Genomic DNA, 26,992 nt, shown 5'->3' with positions numbered 1-26,992 from the left:
CTAGACTGTAGCATTTTATGTCTTTTCAGAAATAGACTTTACATTTTTATTTTAATACATATCAGTAATTTACCAGCCAAATATTTTTATTGTACTGTATTTTGTTTTTTTTGTTTTAAGTCATTGACTTGCAAGTTTTTAGTCAGCTTTTTCTGGAGATGCTGGTAATGACAACCAACAACTGAAATACAGGTTTCACTGTGTTTCCATTAGGCATAACTAGAAGTTATTCAGGAAATAAAGCAGAAATAGTAGGTTTTTAACTTTTTAACTGACACTTCTTTTCTAGGCACTACTATTGAACTGCAAATAACAACATCAAAGTTGAAACAACTTAACAGGACCAGGTTCAGACTCTTCTGTGTGGAATAGATAATAAAATACAGATAACCTGTAACTTCTGTCTTTAACTTCTGAAAAGAGAAGAGTCATACTTTGGCAGCGGAGTAAACTAGATTAATTTTTCCATTCTCGCATTAATGTGAGTAATGCAGATTTCCATTTTGTACTCCTTTAAAACAAGTTCCAACACTTTTGTTGAGGTACTGTATATTTCAATAGCTAGAAAGGCTCCGGCAGCTTGTCAGAGCTCCATAAGCTCTCTGCTTATGGCTTGCAGAAAGAAAGCTAGGTTTTCATTTCTCCTTCCATTCAACAGGAGTCTCTTTCATGTCTGAAAATTGAAAACGCGTGTTTTTCAGTGTGGTGCATGGATGTGTGTGTGCCCTCTGGCACACCTGTTTCTAATTTCCTGACTTGAAAGCATCTCCCATCAAAAGAAGCAGAAAAACAATTTCTTTCTGACACGCTGCTCGGAGGCCCTTGCTTTGCAGAAGGCCTTCCTTTTGCTTGCCATCTTGGTTCCATTGGTAGAACATTATAAGATGCAGAGCATGCATTGTATGGGATGTTCAGCTTATATGGTGCTGGTTTTTTCCCCTCTTGCGGTTATTTCAAGCATTAGAAATCTACTTGAGAAGTCACTATGCTGAGGAAAAACCAGTAATTTCATCCTTAGTTTCTTGCATGAAGCTCAAATTAAGGACCAAAGTCTATAGCAAGTTAAGGTTTGTATAACCTATGAATTACGTAATTAGTTACTGTTTGATACAGAAGTTTAGGTTAAAATTTATATATTGTAGCTTGGATTTCTTACCTTTCCTTCAAAACTGTATGCAGTGTAAAATAGTATCCAATACAATAGCTGAAAATCCAAATTATTAACAATCGTAAAAACAAGCCCACAAAAAACCACGAATAACTTGATTGTGAAAGTTGTGCAAAGGCTAACTAGCAAATTACTACAGAATAGAGTTATTAACTATTAAAGATTTCTTAGGAAGGAAAAATACAAAATTTTAAGCTTTAGCTCAAACATTACTGGCTTGTCTGTTTTCTCAGTTCAGCAACTGACACTTTCACAAACAGCATCTGGATTGTCTCTGTAGCTACTGTGTTGCAGTGGGTACCTCTCCAGTAGTACACTATTGAATTACATTGCGTTCATTTACTGAAAATATTCAAAAAGAATGGGAGCTTTAAGACCATTATATGCCTACAGTTAAACAGCACTTGAAATGCTAAGACTGGGCCTGGCTCTACAGCATAATGGCTAATGGTTCATATGCTCCTAAAACTTCCTTTTGCTAAGCTTTGTTCGTTACTAACGTGATCGGGTACATGCAGAAAAGACCGAAAATGTGAATCGGGGTATGTACCTCTATATAAATTTATGGACAGTAACAAAAAATTTCTTAAATCTTTAAACGGGGCAGTCAAGTGTACAGTTCACATTTATGCCTACTCAGATATGCAGCTCTGATACGTTTCTTGTCTTGTGCCAGTGTTGATACTCAGGTACCCAAGAGTTGCTTTATAGAGTATCTGCCCACTAGTATAGAATTGTGAATGACAGTGGAAAAATTGTCGTTTGTCAGCATAGTAACAGGTTTCCCTGATGGGTTCCTGTCTCTCATTCCTCTGCAAGAAGGCTTGTATCTCACTTGTTGTACAGCGCTATACAACATAACAGGTACTTCTGGTTTGCCTGATCTCTGATTCAGTAATCAGCAACATCTGGTGCATGGGGTGTGGAGTGCAGGAACAACCATCTTGTGGTGCTTGAAGCTCCAAAAATGCCTGTTCAGGGCTTTGTGCTCCTCTGTGCTATTTTTGGCTGAAATCGTAACTTGAGAGGACTACTGATACATATAGAACTGTTAAGTTACAATAGGATAACAGGAGAAAAAGAGATTATGAAAAAAAAAATGTTGTAGATTCCCAGATTGTTCTTGTGAGGATCTTGTATGAATCAGTGAGTGTCTGAATAGGGAAAGTGGTATTATTTTCAGAAATTACACATTTAAATACTCACAGAAAAGGGAAATCATATTTCACTGTTGGTCAGCTTTGCACTTAGAAAGAAACACTGCGTTAGAAGCATGATCCAAGATGATATGTGTCTCTGAAAATCAGTCCTGATGCTTTCTGTATGATCTTCAGAGGTTTTCTGTATGATCTGCAAGTGGTTTTCAGACAGCGTTGTAAACTTCTAGTTGAAGACAGGTGTGGGGTTTGGTGGTTTGGTTTTCTTTTTTTTCTTTTAAGATTCTGGTTCTCACCAAACCTAATTGGTTCAAGAGCAAAATAAATGTGCTGTGACTGTTGAGCCCTGTCCTTCTTTGCTTCCTTTGTCATGGGTGCTTGGTGGTGCCATGTGCCTTTAGGAATCTGTTTTTTAAGCTTAGTTCCCCTTAATGTAAGAGCCTAGAAACTTGCATCAAAATGCTAATTTTTATCTCTCCTTATTTATTAAAATAGAATATACTTTTCCTGTAGATACATTGCTCGCTTTGCCTGCAGCAGTCCCAGAGGAAGACAACTTAGTGTACTTACCCCTGCAAACACAGACAACAGTAGTTCCATCAGTAGTAGTTTTGTCAGCAGATGGGTTATGAGTAGGCAGTATGGGGTTTGCACAATATTACTGTGTTAGGAAAATAATTTGTTTCCTATGCAAAACAGTGAGAAGCACTAATTTAACCCAGTTTTCCAGATAGTCATCTCCATTTGAGTCACTCTTGTGTGAAGCCTTATGGAACCTTTGATCTGTCATTGCAAAGCCTTTGTCTCTGAGATATAATGAGCTTCAGGTTACCAAATCAGGAGTCATCATCTTAACTGGGAAAAGATAATGAAATTATTTAAACTGTTTACAGGAAAGTTACTAAAACAAGTGCATTTGAGACTTTAATGTAGAACTGAAAAATTCTTATTAGGAGTCTGTTGGTTTGGTTTCTGTTTTATTCAGTGAAAAGCCCACAAAGTATAATAACACATACAGTTAAACTTAGTATAATGTGAGGTAGTTAAGCTAATGAACCAGATTTACATTTTCATCAGTTTACGTGCATGATTTGGAAAGGCATTAAAGTAGCTTTGACTGTAGTTGCTGTCTTGAATCATGTTAATAAAACTTTTTCGGAAGTTGGCTAATACTGGTGGTTAGATTACAAGTGAATGGAACTATAAATTTGAGCCCACAACTTTATATAGTAAGTTATAAATTAGGTTTCAATTACCGTAATTCTGTATATGTTTATTTCATCTTTAGCCCTAGTATTATCTAGAGTGTTTTCCCAGTTTAATAAGACTATAGAGACATACAGGTCTGCTAAACCGACAAGGCAGTTCATGCTCTAGTATTTGCTTCTGACTTGAGATAATAGGGAGGACAATTCTATTGGAATAATTAGGGTACTTTTTTTTCTCCAGCCTTTATCTGGTCAAAATATGTGAAACACTGCTTAGTTGTTTTTCTTGTTCAAAAATAGATGTTCCTACATCAAAAACTGCAGTAACATTTTTTTCTTTTCAAAAGGAGGGGATTATTTTCATTAGTTATCTGTCCCTGCAGATTGCTGGCATGTGATGTGTTGAAAGATTTTTACATACACTGCCAGCAGCAGTCTGTAAGTTTGCTGCCTTATAGGTTGACATAAATATGACAAAAAGAAATGACTTTGTCTGTGGGGATGTAGAGATGTGTGATGTGTTAGTAGAATTGCAAGGCTGCTTTCCTTGTGGTTGATCCTGGATCACATCAGTGGGCTGCAGCTGTTCTTAACCCATATTAAGTTTTCTCTCTCTTAATTTTTTTTTTTTTTTTTTTTGTAGCAGACGATGTTATGGGAACTCTTCAATAAAGTCATTCTCCTAGGGGGAAAATAACATTATACATCATGCTAAAAAATGGCTATTGTCTTTTTGATGCCAATTTAGGAATTACTTAAAAATTGTGAAGTAGTAACATCTGGTTTTATTACTTGATGCATAGGAAAGGCATAGACTCACTTTGATTTTTGTGTCTTGCTTGATCCACATTTTCAGTCCCATGCTTTTTATCTCACGTAGGGTCTAAATGTTATGTTTAAAGGTGTTAACAGGTTGTTTGCAAGAAAAAATCAACTTGTTAAGTTTTTGCTGGAGCATATGCTTGTTTAGTTTTATTCTTTACAGCAAAACTTCATAATTATTACATTTTATTTCATTTTAAATTTTAATATTTTAGTTTAAAAAATAAACAGCTCTGTTTGATCTATGGGAAAAATGCATCTTGCAGTTTCTACATGTTCTTCATACATTACTTTTGTCTTCAGTAAATATTAGATAGCTCTCAATTCTATTGTGGACAAAAGGTTTCAAGCATGGAAGTAATGGGGCAATGAATGGATGGACCCTTCTGTAAGCAGCTGTTGAGGACACTGTAGTGTGGGATCCTCTTGAAGATAATATCCTAACTAGGACACTTCTCTCAATAACTCAAGAACTTGAAAATATCAATGAAAACACTTTTTTTTTCTTGTGCTCTCAAGAGCTACCTCCTTTTGCTGTGTAATTGTAGTATTTCAGCTCTTTCATTTTCCTCTAAATTTATAACTGTTTTTTTACTCAATCTGTTTGCTATACAGAGAATTTCTTGTCTTTCTGTAGTGCTAATTATATGTAGATCCAATGACCCACTTTAGACAATTCAGTTTAACTGAGTTGTATCCATCAGAAGACACTGCCCATTAGGAGACTGAGTACATAACTGAACACTAAGGTGTAATTTTGATGATTGAAGATACCAAGTTTTTAGGACACGTGTACACAGTTTTTCTGTAGTCTGGTCCCTGGGCTTATTCTCTTACATCTAATGCATATATAGTGTTCCATAGGTGGTTTTTGTTGCTTTTTTTAATCTTGGAAATGCGGGGTGAGAGGTTTTTTTTGTGTTGGTGTTTGTTTTTTGTTTGTTTGGGTTTGTTTTTTTCCCCTGTTGTTAGCAGCCTTTGAAGAGCAGTGTTTGCAAACTCACTTAGTCTTTAAGGGGAAAGATGTAATTGTGTGACAAGTAACCAGAGAGGTTCTTGGAGTAGGTTGCCATGTTAATTAGGATTTAAAAGTGGTGGCAAGAACAAGAAGCCGGTCTGTGAGTAGCTCCAAGACACAGCTCTAGACCTGCTGATGTGAGTTCATGCAACGTGGTGCCCAAACCAGTTAGTCCTCTGAACTCAGCATATTGGGAAGCACAGCGATGAGAGGCTCAGCAGGCTGCACTGGAGCCAGTTTGGGTTGGGTTTATTTATTAGTTCTTTCTTTTTGCCAGATCTAGGCTGGCTTCAGCCAGAGCTGCTCAGTTTTCTCTGTTCTGGGCTTGTTAGAGGTTCCAGTAAAGAGAATGTTATCCATGGAGACTGAGCTGCCTTTGTCTGAAGCCAGCTTAGGTCTGATGTCTTACCAGCTCCGGCTCTCTGCCACGTGAAAGCAGCTAGATTGTTTCCAGCCAGAAATTGTCTCCGGAAGCTGTGTAGGTATATTTCTGTAGTTCTGCACCTGAGCTAATAAGTCCAACTGGATTATAGCTGATTTTTGTATGGAGCCAGCACAATGCTTGCATCTTGTCATGGTTAATATGAAATTTGCTAGAAATATATATATAGATAATTGGGAATTGATTATGCTTAACTTCTATCTGTATATTCTGGTGTCTAATGCAGTTTTAGTTTAGGATATATTCTAAACTTACAACTGCATTCAAGTCAATTTTGATAATCAAAATATTACAGCTGTTAAATTAGTTGTGCATTAACTTTTTTTGTAACTGGGTAACACATTTCATCCTAACTGGTGCTTGGTTAGCCCTCTTTTAGCTGGTTCATCTGCTCCCTTACCATTGAGGAAAAGTGTCAACAAGTGGGAGGCATAGTAGTATAATGAGCTTTGTATGTATGCAGAAGTTATCACCAACGTGTTTTCTTGCCCAGGAAAGCTTTGATCCAATAAACATGCGCTGTGCCATTTGGTCACAGCTGTATGTCCCAAAGCACGTTACAAAAATGAAAAGGAGCTGGGGAAAACACAGCAGGTGTGAAAGCGTTCCTATAGAGTAAGAGTAGCACTAATGACCTATTTGTCTTCATCAGTGGTTTTCAGGGGACAGTTACAGAAAGCACTGAGGCAGTAAGTAGTTGTTTGCTGGAGCTTTTTAGTTTCTTAAAGAAAAAGCTTTCAAGATTATAGAATTTTTTATTAGGAATCCAGTCAACAGCCACCCTGTCAAAAAGGCATAAGTAAATTCACATATTCCTTTGTTGGCAAAAGCCTAAATCAGATGGACTAAAGAGAAGATTATGTTGTGCAAAGGAGTTACTGAGGCATTCACTAAAGATGTCCTTGGTTTGAAGAGACTTGTGTTCAAGGATCATGCCTGTAAGAATGATTGCTCAATGGATTCTTTGAGACAGAATTGCAGGATCTGGGTAAAGGTGAAAAGTCAGACCCAGTCTCACTGTCTGTTCTCGCTATTTCTGTTTCTTCTTTCTGCACTTAGCCTGTATTGGGTTATGACTTCATCCAGTAGAAATTTCAGGAAAGTTTTGAGAGAAACTGCCGATGTCATTGAATTTTCATGTGACTCATGGTCTCTCTCTAAAAAAATAAAAAAATATGGCAGAAACCTTTCATATGCATCTCTTTTTAATTTTTTTTTAAATTTGGCTATGATGATGTAAAATAACAACAGAGTTTCTTCATACTGGTATCTGTATTTTGACTATTCCCAATCTTAATATTTCCTTAGGTTGTGGAGAGCACCTTGTCCGAACCATACTGGCCAGAGAATGTTCGTGTGCTTTGCAAACAGAAGATGCTCACCAAGCTCTCCTAGAGACTATGCAAAACAAGTTTATTGGTAGGTGTATGGTGCTAATTGCCTAAACATTGCATAACATTGTTTAAAATGCAATTGACTGTATTAAATAAAAGTAAGATACTTATTTTTGTGATTTTTGTTAAAACCTTGTGTTGCAGTTGGCTTCAATTTTTGTGTTGTGTTACATCTAAAATATGTTAAATCAAACTACAGAAGTATATTTTAGGAAATCTAAAGGAAAACCCTTGGAAATACCTCAATTGTTATATGAGTCATAGAATACCCGGAGAGGTTTGAAGAAAGAATTTCCTGCCTGAGTCACTGCCTGTGGTGTACAATTGCATATGGTGGCTTGGGAGCATTCATAAGAATTATTCATTATGTTAACCCTTTTAACTATGATAGACCTCAAACCCATGGCATGTTCTAATTAAATGCTTGGGATAGACAAATTCTGGTTTGCTAATTGCACCATGAAATTAATTTCTTGAAAAAGTGAAGGAGACTTCATTCAAGATTATTGTTAGGTAAAAACAATTATTTTTTCCTTAATTTGAGAGGATTACAAATGACTACTTATACGTGTTTAATTTCTTGTGAATACAGATTCTGTTTTATTTTCTTCAAGTCATAACCCAAACATAAATGTGGAATTTTAAAGTATTGAAAGCTTGACATTTTGAAGATAGCATAGATTCCAGTGAAGCTTCTGGCATATGTGTTGGCTTGTGCTGTCTTTGTAGCCCTTAAAACTTTTGAAGCTTTAGAATCCACAGACAAATTTGACCTTTAAAATTTCTTGTGGACAGCATAACACTTCTTGTATATTGTGTTGCCAAAGTTCGTTTTTATGATATTTTAATTAGAACTGAAAGAGGGACATAAGCATACCTTTTTGGCACCCAGGAACCATCACGCTTGGTCTTGGCAAGCAATGCATTGCATTGCATTTCTGTTTGTAGTGTTGAATCCATATTAAACTCTGCTTCTGACAACATTGCATTTGACTCTTTGAGGGGGAGTCACCTTAGCGTTGGAAGGCTGCACTTGATAATCTACTACTGCACTGCAGTCATTTCGAGCTGTTCTAGGAATGCAGAGCAAAGTAACCCCAGTATGTTCCCCAAAGAGTTTATAATCCAAGCAGCACAAATACAACTTTTTGTATTTAATCACTTATTCCAGTGCATAGTGGTACAAAATGAGGGGATTTATCTACCCAAGAGAAGCTTTTAGGAAGGATGCTTGTGGTAGTTTTGCTAATTTGGAGCGCTACTCTGAAGGTGTTGTATGGAAGTGGCTTATCTTCAGGAAAGTCAAATCTTTAGTCTGTACTCTCAAAATTGATTGTGCTGTTTGTGGTACAAATACTAAAACCAAGCACAAAATGTATATATCCTTATGCAATTTAATGTTAGTGCATGCACACACACACGAAATAGAAAGCTACTGCCAAAGACACTGGCTGATAAAAGACCAAAAAAATCAAGAGCTTTTTAGTTGAGGTACCTCCTTTAAGTTACTTTGAGATTTCTGGGTTCTCTTTTTTCTGTTTGGTAACTGTGCAAAAATTCAATTCTCTTGCTGTTTGGTCCAAATGTATTTTGTCACAAGTTTGTATTACAGGTTTTTTTTTATTTATTTTAAATGTTAACTGGCTAGTATGTGATATATATACATTGTATATTTTACTGAAAATGTGAAAATGTTTGTATTGGACTTTAACAACGTTCAATATGTTCTTAATTTTTTGTTATACTTGAAACTCTCAATTGCTGAGAAAGAGGAGCTGCAGAGAGAGAGATACCAGGCTAACAGGGTGGTGTCATATTGCCTTGGGAAAACAGGCTAAAAGCAACAAAACAAGGGGAGGTGAAAAGAAGTGTCAAGTTAATGCTTTTCATGATAGGAAAATTTGAAAGAAAGTGTTTTATACTTCCTTTTCAAAGTTTCATGTTTTATTTAAGGATAGGTCTGTCTTGTATTTTCAGAAATATATTGCTGCAAATTTTTGTTGCCTGACAGCAGGTGTGTGTATTTTCTTCTTATTTGTATTTTGGGGCAGTCCTGATGTGGGTGATTAAAAAATCAAGATACAGCTGTGGGATTTTTTTATGCAGGTGAAGTGCTTGGATGGATTCTGTGTTTTGATTAGAAAGCATAACATCTGGTTTGCCCTCAGCTGTCCTATGAATGAAGACTGATTGAGGAAAATCTCAAAATCCAGATGCATCTTGATGTTTACATGTGACATAATACTGAGTTTTTAGCCAGTAGTGTAATTTTGGGGGCTCTTGGCAGTTCTGAAGATGGAATGCAAAGTTATGTCTTGCTAATTCAGTACAACAGTTGAAAAAATGCATTGCACTTGAAACCTTAGGCTTTTACTAAATAGGTTTTTTTAATCTGAATTTTCATAGATGCTGATGTGCTAGTTGATATCTCAGGATACAAGGTGTGATGCAGGATTTCTTACCGGTATGAACAATAGGATAAGATGGGCTAATAGCCTCCTTGCCAATGGCATGGATTCTTTCCTTGCTACTCTTTCTAAATGCCCTATTTTGTGGTCATGTCAACCTTTCACCAGAATTATACTAGACCAGGGCCAAAAAAAGAAAAACCAACCCAAAAAGCTTTAACAAAGCAGAGCTAGAATGTTTTGTCAGAAGTCAAAATGTGCGTTACTTGCGTTGGAGAGATGAACAGCTGATTTTGGCAGTTGCCATCAGATTGGTGCTTCCTGTTTACAGAACTCTCCGAGTCTCCGCAGAGCCCTGGGAGTCCTTCCAGCTAGGGAATGCCTGGCTTAAACAGCAAGTGCTGTTTAAACAGCAGGTGATGAGCAAACTAATGGCAGATGTGCTTCTCTCATCCTTTCTCAGAGCCAACTTACTATGGATAATGCACAATTGATGGTTGAATTGGAGGTGAGAGAAATTAAATTTAGATTTTTTTGTAAATTGAACGGGTTTGATATCTTTAGTCGAAGAGTGCTAAAGGCTTGGTACACAGTCGAAGAATGGTGTTGTGTAAACACAACTACCTTCCAACCAGAAGAACAGAGGATTTTGTTACTCATCATTCCTTTCAAATGTGGCCAAGTTTGTGGAATGTAGACTTAGAGTAAATGTTTGTGTCATCTCACTGGCGGGAAATCTGGGCTTTTAACAATGGCAGTGTTACGAATTGTACTTTAAAGCTTCTTGTAAAGTATTAGAAAATAATGAGCTGAAAGACATCGATGGAATCTGATATTTGTTCTTTCCTTAGTGGAAATATGTTTATCTATTCTTGTATTTTTAAGTTGTGCTTCAGTTCACAAATGAGCAATGTCTGCAGAATGGTAATAGCAGAAGGATAATGCTAATACTTTCTCTTTTAGAAATTTTTTGTCAAATACCTCTCTTGGAAGAAAGAGGAATCATAGAATATGAACTTCCCAATTATTATTTATGCTGGTTGGTGGAGAAAATAAGCACCATACTTAAAACCAGTTACAAGGCTGCTAGTGACTGTTGCTACACAGTGTTATTGTTGCTTTATAGTGAGGTGCTGCGGTGCTGCCTTACACTGTCCTTTGTGGTTTTGTAATGGAGGAAGGATGCTATGGAAGTATAATTATGTGTTCTCCGTAACACAGAGGAAAAGATTTGGGAAGAGAATGAAACGATCCTGAAGTTTCACATATTTAATCCACAGCAAGTTTACAATTTCACAAGTTTGTATTTGATGGTAGACAGAATTGAATAGGCTTATTCATCACATGCACAATAAAACCAGCTGAAAAACTAACACAACGTGGTGATATTCCACAAGGGTTTGGCTAAGTCCTGACTGTCCTTCTCCTTATCAAAAGCATTTTGATTTTATTGGACAGCGGTATCCTTAGTTATTTAATTTCTTAAAATCTGACCTGTAAAGTTTGAAAGTACAGGTGCTTTTCCTTGCACCTTCTTTAAAGATTCTAAACAGATGTTTTCAATTAAGCTTACTTATCATAAAATACAAAGATCTCTGGTTTCAGACAGCTTGGGCTTAAACATTTAACAAATAATGGTGCATGAAATTAAAAGCAGGCTTCATTTAGCGCTTATATACTCTTCTAATGTTTATTTAAATTGTTTGCTTGAAGTTCAGTGGAATACATAGCAGAAGCAGAGTGGCAAACAGTTTCACTTTAAACACATTCTGTACCCAAGCTGACAATGGCCAGTGGCATAGGGGATCTATATATTGACCTGAAAAGATCTGAATTTCACTCACATTACAACATGTGAAGATTTAGAACTCTTTAGCTGTGCTCCGTTAAAACTGGGGGATGCTAAACACTTAATTGGTTACACTGTGCCACACTCAGTATTTAGAGCAAAGTTCTGAAGACTTTGAAAGCTAATGTAAACAGTGAAGCTGGTAATGGTTTCTCCTCTATGGAAGAGTAAGAATGTAAAACACCTGATGAACAGCTGGTTAGTCCTTCGGCTGGTTAAGTGTAAATAAAACACTTCTTTTACAGTTTAGTATCAAATCTGTGTTAGGCTGGAGGTCTCCAGGACTACAAATGGGAAAAAAAAGCACAGGATCAGAAATGAACTCTTACTAAATCACGTGCTTTGGAGTAGGCAACCTTCCTCTTGGGAGCAGTTTAATTTACCAGAGACGCAGAAGAAAAAATGTTCTTCATTTGTAGCTGTAGTTCCTCCAAAGCAAGGCTGAATGTTGAGGCCGTTATTTGCCCTAACGCTTGTGAAATCCATGTGCTCTATCCCTGGTCTGAGGCTGAGCCTGGGTCTTGGTGTTTGATTGAGGTTGCTTTTGCAGAACTTACAGGATCAGTGAACGTGGAGCTGCTATGAAGACCTGTTTGCTTATTTTGATGAGACTATAACTGCAGATTAGTAACGTACAAAATCTGTAAACAAAATATTTGGAGGTGAGAAGGGATATGTTCTTGTTTCAGACTTTCGTCTCTCCAGAATAATGTTCATTCTACAGCTGATGATAAAATGGTGTAGAAGATTAAAAGCTGGCTCTGCATTGTTTAAAAAAAAAAATATACATCTTCAGTAGCTCAGTTGACAATACTAAATCTCAGTGGTTTCTTGAGTTGCAACTGTATTTTGGCTCAATATCTATTGCTACGGCTCCGAATCATGGCTGGTTGCAACAAGAAAGCCAACATGATCCCATGGTTTTCATCATTGGGTTGTAGTCTATTGGTAAAGGTGCTACAAATGAGGATAGCCTGTGGGTTCTGGGTTTTCATTTTGTGCATTACTGGGCAAATTCCATCTGTAGATCATGCGTCCCATCTTCTTTGCTTTCTTTGCATAACACAAACTTTTAAGACATTTCCTGGTTTAATACTCCAATGAAATTACCCACAGCAAGTCACTGTAAGCCATTTTACTCATCTCTGTATTACCCCAATAATACGGGTATGGTCAATTCTAACAGAGTTAATGCAGTAAGACCTGCTCTTGTTTGGTGTAACCAACATTTGTTCTTACTCCAATGGGCCAACTTGTGCTGTTCTTAGAGAAGTCAGCTTCTTGCTTATCTGGTGTGTTTTCTGAGTCCTGAAATTTAAACTATACTTTATCACGCTTTTATCATGTGTGGTGCTATTAAATTAATTCTCCTCTTGAGTTTTCTAGTTGAAATAACAGTAGATTGGCAACGTACTTCAGCAAAGGCTGAATTAATACAGTCTAGCTTTTGAGTGTGTAGTACAGACTTCTAAGCCTTTGAATTTTGTGGACTAATAACAAAGCTTCCATAGTGCATAATCACTGAAGGAAGTAACTTGGTTCAAAAAACAATCGTGTACGTATTTAGGGCAATAGGATGGACAGCATATTTTAAGTAAAGAAATAAATTCATGCTATTTGAGCTGGCAGAACTGGGATTCTTCTGAGCATAGTTGTGCACGTATAGGTAGAGCATCTCTTTGGTTGAAATTGTAAGCTTAAGAGTTTGTCTTCCATGTTTGAAGCTCAAGATTTACCCCTTTTTAAAAAAAGTCTCACAAAACGCATACTTTGAGTGATGACTTTTCTCATTCAGAACTCCATTGAAGATGATGGATGTTTTGTTCTTGCAAAGAAATCCCTGTAAAAATGAAAGAATTCTGATGAAAATGTAGTGTTACATGTTTTGCTGCAGACTATTTACATGGAAAGAAATGGACTGCCAATTTTTCTCTTAAAGTTTAAAAAAGGAGAGCCTGGCATGTGCAAGTTACTCAGATTATTGAACGTTTGATCAGTGATGATGGCACATTGTTGACAAAAATACTGGGGAAAATGAAGAAACGTGATTGGTTTATTTACAGACTTTTCTTTTATCTACTCTTTCCTGAGTGTGTGAGAGAGAAAAAACACTTAAAAAAACCCAACCAACCAACCAAACAAAAAAAACCAAAAACCAACAAAAATCAAACAAAAAAAAACAACCCACTAACCAAAAAGTGAGTAATTAACCCAATGTAAGCATTTCTAGAACCAGATGTTAGTGGCATCAAGCCTATAATCAGTAGTCGCTGTTGGTTTTATACACATTCATCCAGTCTTAGTGTTTTAGTGTGGCCTTAAATACGCTCTCTGCTTTAAATAGTTTGCTGGCTGCGTTCTGCTGCAGTAGAAGATTTTTAATCATTCTGATTAAAGAGATTATTAGTATTTTTCACTAGAACCTTGAAAGAACTTTTCACAGGTCTTGAAAGAGAAGGAGAAACACTGCTTATTAAAAATTCAAAACCACCCCAAACAAACCCCCAAAGAACACAAACCAAAACTTTTTTCTCTCTTTTTGCAATGCTTTTTCACCACAGCATGGCGCATAGCCTGAATAATTTTTGCAATTGAGTATAAGATTAGGTCTGTAGACCAAGTTCAAGTTAGGACATTGCCTTCGAAGTACCTGACTTTCTGAAATAAAGATTAAAGGATGCATGTCCCCTATGAAGAAAACCACTTTTTTGGTCATTTACTTACAGAAATCTTACTACATACTTTGCCAGCATTTGCTTAATGCATAAGAGGTAAACTTAACATCTTGGAAAGCATGGAGTAAAAGATTTTGATTTGGGTGGTAAAACTCTTTACAATTTCCAAAGCCTTGCATTTCTACTTCAACTGAACATATTTTCCTGTTTTGTTACCTATTATGTTATGATTGGCTGGATTCTTAGTTCACAGGGATTTGTTTGCAGTAGGTGTCACTGGTACCTAGCAATAGTTCCTGTACAAAGCAAGTGGCGCTTTAAAAATAGTATCTGTTTGTATTAGATCAAGATATTACTGTTTATTAAGCATAATGGGCTTTTATTGTAATGACGACCTTATATCACTTTGGAATGTAGCTGCTCTTATGTTAAGAGAGAACATGGTAAAGCTTTTAATTTTCCTTACAGTAAACTTCAAGTCTGTTCTTACTGTTTGGTTCTTTTTGCAGTTATTATTTGCATTAAAGGAGTAATTTCAATCATTAGAATAGCTGTGGGCAAATTGAAGGAGACTGATGAGTAGATCTGCTCTAAAGTTCTTCTGGCCAGCAAATCCTTTCACAGTGTCTGTACGCTAGACATAGTATACTAATTTATTTAAAAGAAAATAATGGAAATGTTTGTTGCAATTGTTCAGTTTTAAATCACAGTTTATTGCAAATGTGTGACTAGGCTCTATTTGGGCTTAAGTGCAAAAACTTGCTTAATTTTGTGGCTCAAGACATTTTAAATCATATGTAAATCATACCATTGTTTTCCACATTTAAAACTATAGGAATCTCATTTCAAAATACAAATGAGAAAAAGAATACTTAGACATGATTCAGCTAACTTAAAACTTTTCCAGCTTCTGATAGAAGATGTTTTATATCATATGTCTTAATTTAACAACAGAAAAGCCACTTTAAAAAGTCGGATGTGTTTTGGCTTTTCTGCTACTATTTGTAAAACAGCAAGGAGGACAGTCTATAGCAGTTTGATGATGTCTCTGTACAAAGTGCTTTAAATTGGGGAAAATGAAAAAAACGTAAAAGTGACCCAAATTTGCTTGATTCTTTTCATATGTGGCCATCTTTAGATTAATTATAGTACAGAAAGAACTAAATATTGAGACATGATTTTTTTTCAACTTGACACTCCATTTTTCATTATTAGATCTTCCTTGATCCAAGAACAAATGGTTTAACGCTCACAAATGTAATTTCCAATCTATTTTTTTTCTTAGTTCCATATAACTTTTTTCCTTTTTTTGATTACTGCTAGAATAGTAGATCGTTATTTAGAAAATTACTCATTTAAAACATTGGAAAAAATAAACTGATGCCTTTCTAAAAGCATTGGTTGACCTGACGGTCTTTTCACTGTTTAGAGGAGCATTGAAGCAATGCCCAAGATTAAAGGGGGAAGGCAGGAAAGTGAAATGAAAAAAAAATACCTAAGGAACTACTCATATTGCAAATAATTCTCCCCGATGATTTTACCCAGGTTCACCTTTTCTAGCCAATGAAGATGGTGTGCTCGGAGGTGTGATAGTTCTTCGGTGTTGCAGGTGTTCAGCAGAGCCTGATTCATCACAGGAAAAGCCAACTTTACTAGGTAAGAAGTTCTTACTCTTTTTTACTTAAGTGCTAACTCAAAGTGAAAGATGTGTGTGTTTGCCATTGTTCAGAGTCCACAGAGAAAACAAAAAGGAATTGAAATTGTAACACTCTAGAAAGTGAAATATTAGTATTAGCCTTGTTTGTTCTCCAAAACTGTAGAAAAGAGCATTCTTTTTGGCTTATTATTTCTAAGCAGAATTGTGATTTAGAGAGTTGTGTGGGATCCTTCTAAAATCATGGCATAGAAATGTGGTTGCTTGTGGTGAGGCAGGGTATGTTACTTGTAGAAAAAAATCATACTTTTAGCTAGGGGTAGTGCTGTAGGGGTATGACTGTTTACTGCTTCTCAGTGGTTTATATGCTAAAAACGCTGTCTATAAAGTTTTTTGTTCCTCCTTTTTGCAGGAAAAAATATGAAAATCTGGAAGATACTTTTAAAATTTGGAAGGGAAGTTGGTTTATGGTTAGAATTTTTTTGTTATGCCCAGGAAAATCTGTTCAGATAAGTCACGCTTATGGAAAAGTATCCTACAACTTAAATTCTTTCCCTAAAAAGAAGTTAAGAAAATGAAAATACAAGTTTGATTAAATAAGAACAAACAAGATGAACTTAATCTTCAATTTCTTTTGTTTGGAAGTGAGAGAAATATTTATAATCATTTAATGTTTGTCATTCATGTAAGAACACATGTTCCTATTAAGGACAACTTGGTATTTTTTCCTCAAAAATTAATAAAGAAAACCCCCATATATCATAAGTAAAGACTATTTGTCCATTGATATTTTTTTTTGTTTTCTTTCCACTGAAATAAGATTAAAGTAGCACAGCTTATTCTAAAGATATATTTGCTGTACCACAGAAATTTCCTGCTTTACAGTGTATGCTGAGTTAATATCTAATTTAACATGTGTAGTATTTGTGTTGTTTGGGTTGGAGGTAAGTTGTGTAACACTGAAGAACTCAGTGTATAGAATAACCAAATCTCATGTCTTTATTGCGGGGATGATCTTTTTTAATATATTTTTTAAATTTTTGAAACAAATTGCCATAATGTGATCTATTAAATGGATGAAAAAAAAATAAAATTAGTGTCTTCAGGTAAGTATGTAATTTAAGATTTTTATTGTGATTTCACTACTTGTAATAGCTACCAATAACCATATATCGTGCTAGTACATGCTACCTTTGGTTGACAATGTACAAGAAAAAAATTGTTAAAAACTTAAAGGAGTATGCCTAGAGTTATCAAAAGCAAAGAAATAATATTTTGAGGGTATTTGGCCTGAACTGTTTCCCAGCTTCTCAAAATTGAAAGATAAGATTAAATTTGTCTCCAAAAAATAGATGACAGTTGAACCTTTAGGGTATTGAGGAGGGGTTGGCCTTGTTGAGCGCAGTTACATTGCTCTAAAGATGTTTGACTCTCTGAAAGTTTCTGACTAACCTTTGGCAACATCAGTAGTGAATCTATTACAGGGGGAGCAAATCACATACCTAAATTGAAGTTCATTTTTCTTTCATGATGGTATCTACATATCTGTCAGAATCTTCAAGTCTTGCTGGGATTGTCTAAACTTTGATCTTCTACTCCAGGTTAATTGCTATGCAAGGATAAATGGTTCAAAAGATAAATGTACTCAGCACACTGTGACCTTCATCAACCATATTAAAGCAACCCGAGGAATAGGAATGAATAAGAGTTTTTTGAAACCATTTAATTATGCTTTTTGCAGTATGTGAAAGTCTCTCTTGAAAGAAATCTGGAAATAGCTTTTTATGGCATCTTGTATAATTCATGTAAGATTCCTTCTGTAAGCCAAAGCAAAAATATATACTTCAGTGCTATTTTTTAAATATTTTACAGTCTTTCATGAAACACCCTGAATTCTGATCAGCGGCTCTTTTTCCTGCCTTCCAAATTATGTTCTTAATGAACACAAATCAAAATGGCTGTGACATTGAGCAGGAAGAATACAGTGTGGCAATTTATAAAGCTGCACTGGATGGGAAATAAATATATGAATAATACGGTCTTTTCCTGAATTGTGTGTTGTAGCTGAGTAGGGGGTGTGTGTATCTAAAAATATCAGTGTATGTATGTAACTAAATATCACTGTAATGTACTGTTTAAAGAATTGATAAACTGTGCAACTTTCAGACTTGAGAACAGCCCCTTAATGGATGAATGTGCGCTAATAATACATGTTAGCAGTGATTAGTTTTCTTAATCAAACACAACAGTTGGTCTTTAACATTTATATTCTAAATTAGTTGTAAGTATACAGTACCAGAAGGTGGCTTCTGTGCTAGAAGTCAAGGTGATCAGATCTGAGAGTGCTTTGATTGTAGAACAGATTCATAGAATTATTTAGGTTGGCAAAGACCTTTAAGATAATTGAGTCCAATTGTTAACGTAACATTGCCAAGTCCACCACTAAACCATGTCCCTGAGCACCACATTTACACATCTTTTAAATACCTCCAGGGATGGTGATTCCACCACTTCCCTGGTATCAGCCTGTTCCAATGTTTGATAACCCTTTCTGTGAAGAAATTTTTCCTAATATTCAATCTAAACCTCCCCTGGCGCAACTTGAGGCCATTTCCTCTTGTCCTGTCACCTGTTACTTGGGAGAAGAGACCAACCTCCACCTCTCTGCAGTCTCCTTTTTGGTAGTTGTAGAGAGCAATAAGGTCTTCCCTCAGCCTCCTTTTCTCCAGGCTGAACACCCCAGCTCCCTCAGCTGTTCCTCGTAAGGCCTGTTTTCCAGACCCCTCACCAGCTTCGTTGCCCTTCTCTGGACCCGCGCCAGCACCTCAATGTGTTTCTTGTAGTGAGGGGCCCAAAACTGGACACAGCACTCAAGGTGGGGCCCCACCAGTGCCCGGTACAGGGGGACAATCACTTCACTGGTCCTGCTGGCCACACTATTCCTGATACAAGCCATTCAGCATACTTTTGAGACCAGGTCTTGCTCTAATTTTGCTAGGCATTTTTACTGTTAATTGTGCAGTGTTACTCTACTTCCATCAGACATCTTTCCTGCTCTTTCTGTAAGATTATTTTGCTTTTACCAAGGATTTCTTTCCTGTCTGCTCTGTATCTTCAGTTCTTATCTTACAGGCTTTACTACTTCTGCATGTTTTCCTGCTTGTGCAGCTAAACCACGAATCTCCATTTACCCATTGGTAGTTACATATGATGTATATGTTTATGTTCAGTTCTGTGAAAAAATGCTTGTTACTGGTTATTCTGTTGATAGTGTTACAATTCTACAGAATCCTTGGATGCCATTCGGGTTTATGCAGCTGTAGTGTGCTTATGTCTGAGTTCAAGGCAAGCAAATGCAAATTATACATGCTTCTACTTCATGGGTGGAACAGGACTCTGCTTTAAAGGTTGATTTTCATCTTTTAACTGTAGTTGCAGCGATATATTTCTCATCTTGGAGGCTCTATCTCATTGAAGTAACATTCTGATTCAGTGTATTAGTTCTGCATTTTGTGACTGCAAATAGTGCTGGAAAATCTTTATTTGATAGCTGTTTCGAGATTGAATTATTCTGCTAAGTAGTTTTGGGTTTTTAAGTTTGTTTTTGTCCTTTCCCAAACTATATTTTAAGCTTCATTTGTTTCTGAAGATTCCAGTCTTGTTAAATTGCATCTTATATTTTAAACCATTGCATGTTTTGTGACTTCTTGCATTTTCCTTTGTAGTGGAATTTCTGTGGAGCCATACAACAGAGAGCATGTGTGTAGGATATATGTCTGCACAGGATGGCAAAGCTAAGGTAAGCCATGAGGAATAGCTTGTAATACAGTAGAATGAGTACGGAGAAGTACGGAGAATATGAAATAATGAAATATATAAGAAATTTCTACCATTAAAAGAATAGAAAAAGTAATAGGTGCATAAGCAGTTAAATGTCTCTGTTGATTGGGCATTTTTTTTAATTGCAGCAGTTAACAAACCTACACACAGCACTTAACAAACCTACATTAACATATATGTTGCGTCAGGAAAAAGGTGCCACAAACACATTTCCATTGCCTCTGCTGACAGTAATTGTATTTGAATAACTTCAACTTAATTCAGCTAAACTTACTATTTAGGGTTGAACAGTATTTTTCTATGGCCATGTCTTCCTTCAGATAAAGTGTCTGCGCCAATGAAGAAGGGGGAGAATGGGGGAGAATATAAAAAAAACTTCAAGGTAGTTCCTAGACTAGCCTCTGTGGTAAACAATTTTGATATTACATCCATGGTTCTTTTAGTTTCTTGGCACCTTTTTTTTTTTTTTACTGGTATGAGATAAATAATATGTTAAAACTCAGTTTAGCAGTGGAAACTCAAAAAATCCTTCACATGAAATTGTAGGGATTAACCAAGAGAATAAGAGCCACCTACTCTTATGAATACAGCATTGAAAAGAGAAAAAGGCAGGTGTTGCAATGTAGCAACTGGAGCGTTTAGGAGAGGTGTTGAATGAGATGGGTGCCGTGGTGACAGAGGATGCAAAGAAGGCAGAATTGCTGAATGCCAGCCCTCAGGAGTCCTGCACTTTGGAGGAAACAGAAATTCTGGACAAGAGAAGACTTCCCCTTAGTTGAGGAAGTCCAAGTTAGGGAACAGTTAAGTTCATTGGATATCCGCAAGTCCATGGGTCCTGATGGGATGCCCCCGTGAGTGCTGAGGGAGCTGGCAGAAGTCATTGCTGTGCCTCTCTCCAGGCAAGGTGTCCGAGGACTGGAGGAAAGCCAATGTCATTCCAGTCTTCAAAAAGGGCAAGGAGGAGGACCTGGAAAACCACAGTCCGGTCAGCCTCACCTCCATCCCTGGAAAGATGATGGAATGCCTTGTTCTGGGCATCATCTCAAAGCATCTGGAGGAAAAGAAGGCTATCTATCAGAAGTAGTCAACATGGATTCATCATGGATTCATTCAAGGGGAAATAATGTCTGACTAACCCGATAGCCTTCTACGATGGCATGACTGGATGGATAGATGAGGGAAAGATGGTGGATGTTGCCTACTGTGACTTCAGCAAGGCTTTTGACACAGCATCCTCATACGTAATCTTAGGAAGTATGGGTTAGATGAATGGACAGTGAGGTGGATTGAAAACTGGCTGAAAGACAGAGCTCACAGGGTCGTGATTAGTGGCACAGAATCTAGTTGGAGGTCCGTAACAAGTGGGGTCCCCCAGGGGTCAATATTTGGTGCAGTCCTTTTCAGTATTTTCATCAGTGACCTGGATGAGGGGATTGAGTGTACCCTCAACAAGTTTGCTGACAATACAAAACTGGGAGGGGTGGCTGGCACACCAGAAGGCTGTGCTGCCATACAGTGAGATCTGGAGAGTTGGGCAGAGAGGAACCTGATGAAATTCAACAAGGGCAAGTGTAGGGTGCTGCACCTGGGGAGCAATAACCCCCTGCGCAAGTACAGGTTGGGGGCTGACCTGCTGGAGAGCAGCTCTGAGGAAAAAGACCTGGGGGTCCTGGTGGACAACAGGATGACCATGAGCCAGCAATGTGCCCTTGTGGCCAAGAAGGCCAATGGCATCCTGGGGTACATCAGGAAGAGTGTGACCAGCAGGTCGAGGGAGGTCATCCTCCCCCTCTACTCTGCCCTGGTGAGACCCTATCTGGAGGATTGTGTCCAGTTCTGGGGTCCCCGGTTCAAGAAGGACAGAGAACTGCTGGAGAGAGTACAGCAAAGGGCCACAAAGATGATGAGGGCCCTGGAGCATCTCCCTTATGAGGAAAGGCTGAGGGACTTGGGTCTTTTTACTCTGGAGAAAAGAAGGCTGAGGGGTGATCTGATCAACACCTATAAATACTTAAAGGGTGGATGCCAAGAGGATGGGGCCGGTTATTTTTCAGTGGTACCTGGTGACAGGACAAGAGGAAATGGGCAAAAACGTGTACATAAGAAGTCCTTAAAGGGTGGATGCCAAGAGGATGGGGCCGGTTATTTTTCAGTGGTACCTGGTGACAGGACAAGAGGAAATGGGCAAAAACGTGTACATAAGAAGTCCCATCTAAACATCAGGAGGAACTTCTTTACTTTGAGGGTAGCAGATCACTGGAACAGGCTGCCCAGGGAGGTGGTGGAGTCTCCGTCTCTGGAGACATTCAAAACCCACCTGGACAAATTCCTATGTAACCTGCTCTAGGAGGACCTGCTTTGGCAGGGGGTTGGACTAGATGATCTCCAGAGGTCCCCTCCAACCATTTTGTGATTCTGTGTGTTTGGACAATGCAAATGAACGAGGGAGAAGCTTCAAGCAGAGAAAAAATCGGTGTTATTGAAGTACTCGCTTTCAGGGCTTATGTGAAGTTCTTTCCAGTTGATTATCCATGGAATAAGGTGTGGTTTTACTTGTTGTCTTAATATTTATTTTAGATTTATTAGAAAAGATTCCAAACTCAAGCTTAAAAGCTCAGATTGAACTGAGTGGAGCTAAAGCAAGCTCAGCTCCAGATGTTCTAGTATTCACTAGTTAGTTTGGAAGTAATTACTTTGTGTTCACAGTGAAATAAGGAGAATTATTAGAATGCACAGCCTTAAATTATTACAATGTGCACACCTGCCTCTGGCTTACACTGTGAGCTCAAAATATTCTTGTTTCTTCCTGGTAGTATCTGTCTAATTAATAAATAAATGCTAAATATGAAATCTGTCTGGTAATGAGTACTAGCATGACAGTGCCATGCCCAGAGATGTTTTCCTACTCACAGTTGCAACATTTGACATCTGGTGTGCATTGTTTTCATACTGCTGGTAAATTCTCCAGCTGGTAATCTTGATTGCGCTGACAGACACAGCTGCTCTTCTTGGTTCACTTTTAAATTATGTTTTTGACCTTCATTGAAGAGTTAATCCCCCTCCCTTTCTTCCTCCTTTGAGTCTGTGGCCACAAATGCTTTCCAGAGAAAAACCACAAATGCTTTTGCTGCTGACTTCTATTGATCAAAAAAAGCCTTCTGTCATAAAAGCTGGAATTTTATTCTGCTACAACTAGGGCTAAGTTATAGATGGAAAACTGGGCTAGAAATAGAACACAATGCATTGCAAGTTTTTAAAAAAATAATATCCCTTTTCTTTAATAGAGTAACTGTTTTGGTACAATTAATTTTGAGTGCTTGCCATGCAAGAATAATGGTATAAGAATTCATAAAAGTATAAAATATCACTGGTTTATGAGTACCATTGGAGAATGATCAGGCAGTGGCTTGTAGGGAAACATCTTGCTTTTCTGTTTTTCTAGGGTGCTAAAGAGCTTCAGTTTTTCTTTCTTTCATCAATCTAGGACTCAAGTTTTATTCTTAAACCAAGAGATTGTCACAGTGGCTGATTTTGTGCTGGTTCAATTTAATGAACATGAAAACATATTTTCATAGCAAGACTTTTAGAAAGTGAGAAGGTTTTAAAGTGTCTACTGTTATGAATTAGACTAATATTAGAATCATAATTATGTAAAGGGGTACATACGAAGGGGAAAAAAAAGTAATCCTGCTTTATAGTGTGATTCTTTTTGCATTTGTGGTTAATGCATTTTGTAACAGGACCTAGATCCTGAACCTCACGTGAAGATCATGGTGATGTAGGAAGCTTTTCTCACTTAAACACTTACAGGCTAGATACCAGCTCACCTGCAGACCCTGGTACGCTGGAGAGGTGGAAACACAGTCAACCAATTAAATATCAGTAACTCCTGAAAAGTAAAGCGGGATCAGAGACATTAAGTGGTTTGTATGCCCTGACCTGCTGCTGCTTCTGGCCGTTAATGCTGTGGACTCTCCAAATAGTGGTTTGGAAGTAGCCTTGAAACAGGGGTTGTTTTCCTCCCAGTTTAAAAAAGACTGGGCCCTGCACCCAGCCACTCAACTTCCAGCCTAGACTGCCTGAATGCTAACTCACCAGCATGAAATGGCTGAGCCTGCAAGAGCTGTGGAGCAATTTTGCACTGTGACTAATAACTGTTTGATTTAGAGCATGCTTTCTGGAAAGGTGTCGAGTCTTTTTTTGGAAAACCAGTTGCCTGGAAAAGTCACTGTTTCCTGTTGAACGTTGGTTTAAAATGCTTGGTTGAATGTTACTTTAAAAATACTGTGGAGGCTTGCCAGATGAACTAAGTTCACACCTTACTGCTGACACAGTCATCTCTGGTTGTGTGCCCTGTTACTTGCCTTTAGCTCTCTCTCAACACTGAAAGTATTTCAGCTCCTCCACCCCTGATAGCGCTGGTAAGGTCATCTCCACTACTGCATAGTGGATATTTCATTGAATTCCCTCTGATTCTTATGCCCTTCAACCTGTCGATCACTGCCACAAGCAGCTAATCTGAACATATGCTTGCTGGTTCAACTGTACTCTTCTTTGTTTCTTGTCATTCCTCCTTGACGTGGGCAATTTCATAATCACTTGGTGACAGTGTTTGTCACATACTGGATGTGGAAGTAAACTTTTTTATATACTTCTTGGAACTTACCTATACCACCTGTTAATACAAGTTACCCAGTCTGGTGCTGTGAGCCTCAGCTACGAGGAGCTAAGGAACAGATATATTCTGTTCTAGAAGTTACCGGTCCCAGACTTCTTTCCTGAAGCAATACCATAGCAGATTGTTTCAAATTAGGCTTGTTCTTTGGGAAGATGAATGGATTTCCCAAGATTTCTTGAAACAAGTTCCTGCATTGCCATCTATATGATGGCAGAATAGTCACATAAGCTGACACTCAAATATTTATAGCCATTAATGAGACTGTAAGAATATTCTAGGCTGCTGTGAAAGTTCCTGGCTGCAGCCATGAGAATAGGTAGGAAATATTAGTCTATGGACTTCCTCTGCACTTACCTGCCCTCTTTTGTAGCAGTAATTGCTGCATCAGCAAAGGTTAAAACTTCTAGATTGAAGGACCAGAAGAGTAAATATCTTCACACACTGAGGAGGTATGTTTTTTTTCTTTTTTGTTATTGTGATGTTGACTCATTAATTACTTGATATGAATTAAAAATCTTTGAGAAGCAGTTAGCTCTTTTAGATTTCCTGACCGAACTTTCTTCTCTTTTGGAGATACTAGTCTTCAGAATAACCCTCCAGATGTTTTTTATGGATCCATAATAGACCCAACGTTCTGATGACTACATTCTTGCTTCCTGGAGTTCTGTCCATACTGTTGCAGGCAACATGCTGTATTTGAAGTCTTAATGGTTGGCGTAGCATTTGGTAGAGCAGTTTAAGTGTCAGTTTGTGTGAAGGGCTTTGAGACCTTCTGCTGTGTAATTTGGGAGGGGAGGAAATAACTCCTTGAATTCACCCATAATGTAATTTTAGGTGTACATGGAGAACGAGAAGGAAAGGAGTTTAGTGGGTAGGTTACAAATAATTGACTCTTCTTAGTTACATAGTCTTGATACCTTCTTGAACCTTGTCTGCTTGCCCAATGGAGAAGGCTGCAAAGGGAAAGAAGCTCTTCTATCTCAAATGACTGTGCAGCGTATGCCAGCAATGTGACTTCACGTACCAACTGCATCTCTTGAAGGTTCTGGTTATGGGTAGGCAGCCTTTCTTTGATTCAGTGTTGTGTATCTGTGCATAATCAAGCAGGAGCCCTTTTACCTCAGGCAGGGTCTGCAGAGTATTTTTTCATTTAAGGCCCACAGTATTCCATGGGAAGAAAGTGTAAGTGGGCAGAATTTGCCACAGAACTTCTCTTTTCCTGGATCTCCCAAGTTTCTTATGTTATCTTAGTTGGTGGTGGATGAAATTTTTGCTTGAAAATAAGTACTTTCCTGCTGTGTTTTCAGTCATGTTTGAAATCAGAGTGCTTTCTTTCCACTGAAACATCCAGTCTCAGTACCAACAGCAAGCAGGTTTGGTCATGTGTTATGTCTAGGTATTTGAAATTATTTGTCAGCTCACTGTAGTTTTTAGTATGTAGAAATTTACTATGTGATCTGTTTATAAATGTTGCTAACTTCTACTATTACTGTAAATGTTCCAATACTTTTGAGATATCCTTGTAGTTAAGCTTCATAGGTTTTAATTTTTGTAACAGCTAGATGACCTGGACAGAAAATTTCTAAAAATCTAGTTATAACATTGAATGTAATCCAATTCAGTTGCCAGTTTAAATCTCTCTTTGGCAGATCCTCAGTTCTTATAACATGAATTACTAAGCTTTATGTTATGGCAGTTTTTAATATTGCAAAGCTACATATGCCATTCTTTCCATTTTCTAATGAACCAAATTCAAGTTGCTTTGCAAGGTACAGGGTAATGGTGCTGGAGAGGGCTGCATATTGCTGTGCTTGTAAACATCCATCAGCAACTGCTGTCTACACCAAATGCTGTGGTTGCAATATACAAACAGAAACTTTATCTTTGACACTTAATTTCATTTTCCAGTATGAGAAAACATAGTGGACAGGGAGACCATTTCCAGTTCACTTTTCTTGTTGAGGTGTTAGGGTTTGTAATCAGATTTATCCACCTTTATTAACACTGTAAAATTTAGCAAAATCACTTCCCTCTATGTTTGAAGTGATACGTATGGCAAACACTGATTGAAGTGACTGTTGCTGGTTTTCTGAGGATGGGCTTCTGTGTCTTACTTTGTGAGGAAAAAGTCTGTGAAAGCCCTTTGTCAGGAGAAGGGCAGTAATCCAGTGCTCACTGGGTGAAGAAACACGTCTTGGAAGAATCCTAATTCTAATTTGAAAATTAGTGGAAAAATTTACTGAGCCTGTTTAGTTAACAAAAATACGAAGTCAAATAATTCAGTCATTCATTTCGGACTACAGAGACAGTCTTTTAACTTCATGACACAGGAAAAGTATATGTCATTTATACTTTTTTTTTTCTTTAATCTGCACTCTTGTCTGGAGACTGGGGAATCAGAAATTTTCACTTGAACTCTGTGCATACAGTAGAGCATCCAGTTCTCTCATAAAAATAAGGTATTTATATTTGCTGGAAATAACCTTCAGTGCTAAGATACCAGTTAAAATATTTGGCTTGCAGACCTTCATGGAAATTAAGGGCTCTGAGATGGGAAGATAAGTTCAGTTTTTTGGGTTGAATTCTTGCATAAAGCAAATGGTTCTGGAACTCTCCTCATATTTGTCTGACATATTTCAGAACAGAGCAGAGAAGATGGGATTGTGGGGTTGTGTATCC

The 26,992-nt window shown here is 37.5% G+C and overlaps 1 protein-coding gene across 4 annotated transcripts in view; it reads left to right on the top strand.

The window, feature by feature from the left end:
- Window positions 1-26,992, top strand: part of TASP1 (taspase 1) — an 88,666-nt gene that overhangs the window by 52,177 nt on the left and 9,497 nt on the right. For all 4 annotated transcript variants that reach the window (XM_014966488.1, XM_014966487.1, XM_014966485.1 and 1 more), the window contains exons 11-13: window positions 7,124-7,234; window positions 15,687-15,797; window positions 19,521-19,594. In XM_014966488.1, the coding sequence (XP_014821974.1) occupies window positions 7,124-7,234; window positions 15,687-15,797; window positions 19,521-19,594 (296 nt within the window). The remainder of the gene's footprint in view (window positions 1-7,123; window positions 7,235-15,686; window positions 15,798-19,520; window positions 19,595-26,992) is intronic.

This window comes from Calidris pugnax, unplaced genomic scaffold, assembly GCF_001431845.1.
Source record: "Calidris pugnax isolate Ruff unplaced genomic scaffold, ASM143184v1 scaffold31, whole genome shotgun sequence".
Lineage (NCBI taxonomy): Eukaryota > Metazoa > Chordata > Aves > Charadriiformes > Scolopacidae > Calidris > Calidris pugnax.
This window is presented reverse-complemented; position numbering and strand designations above follow the sequence as displayed.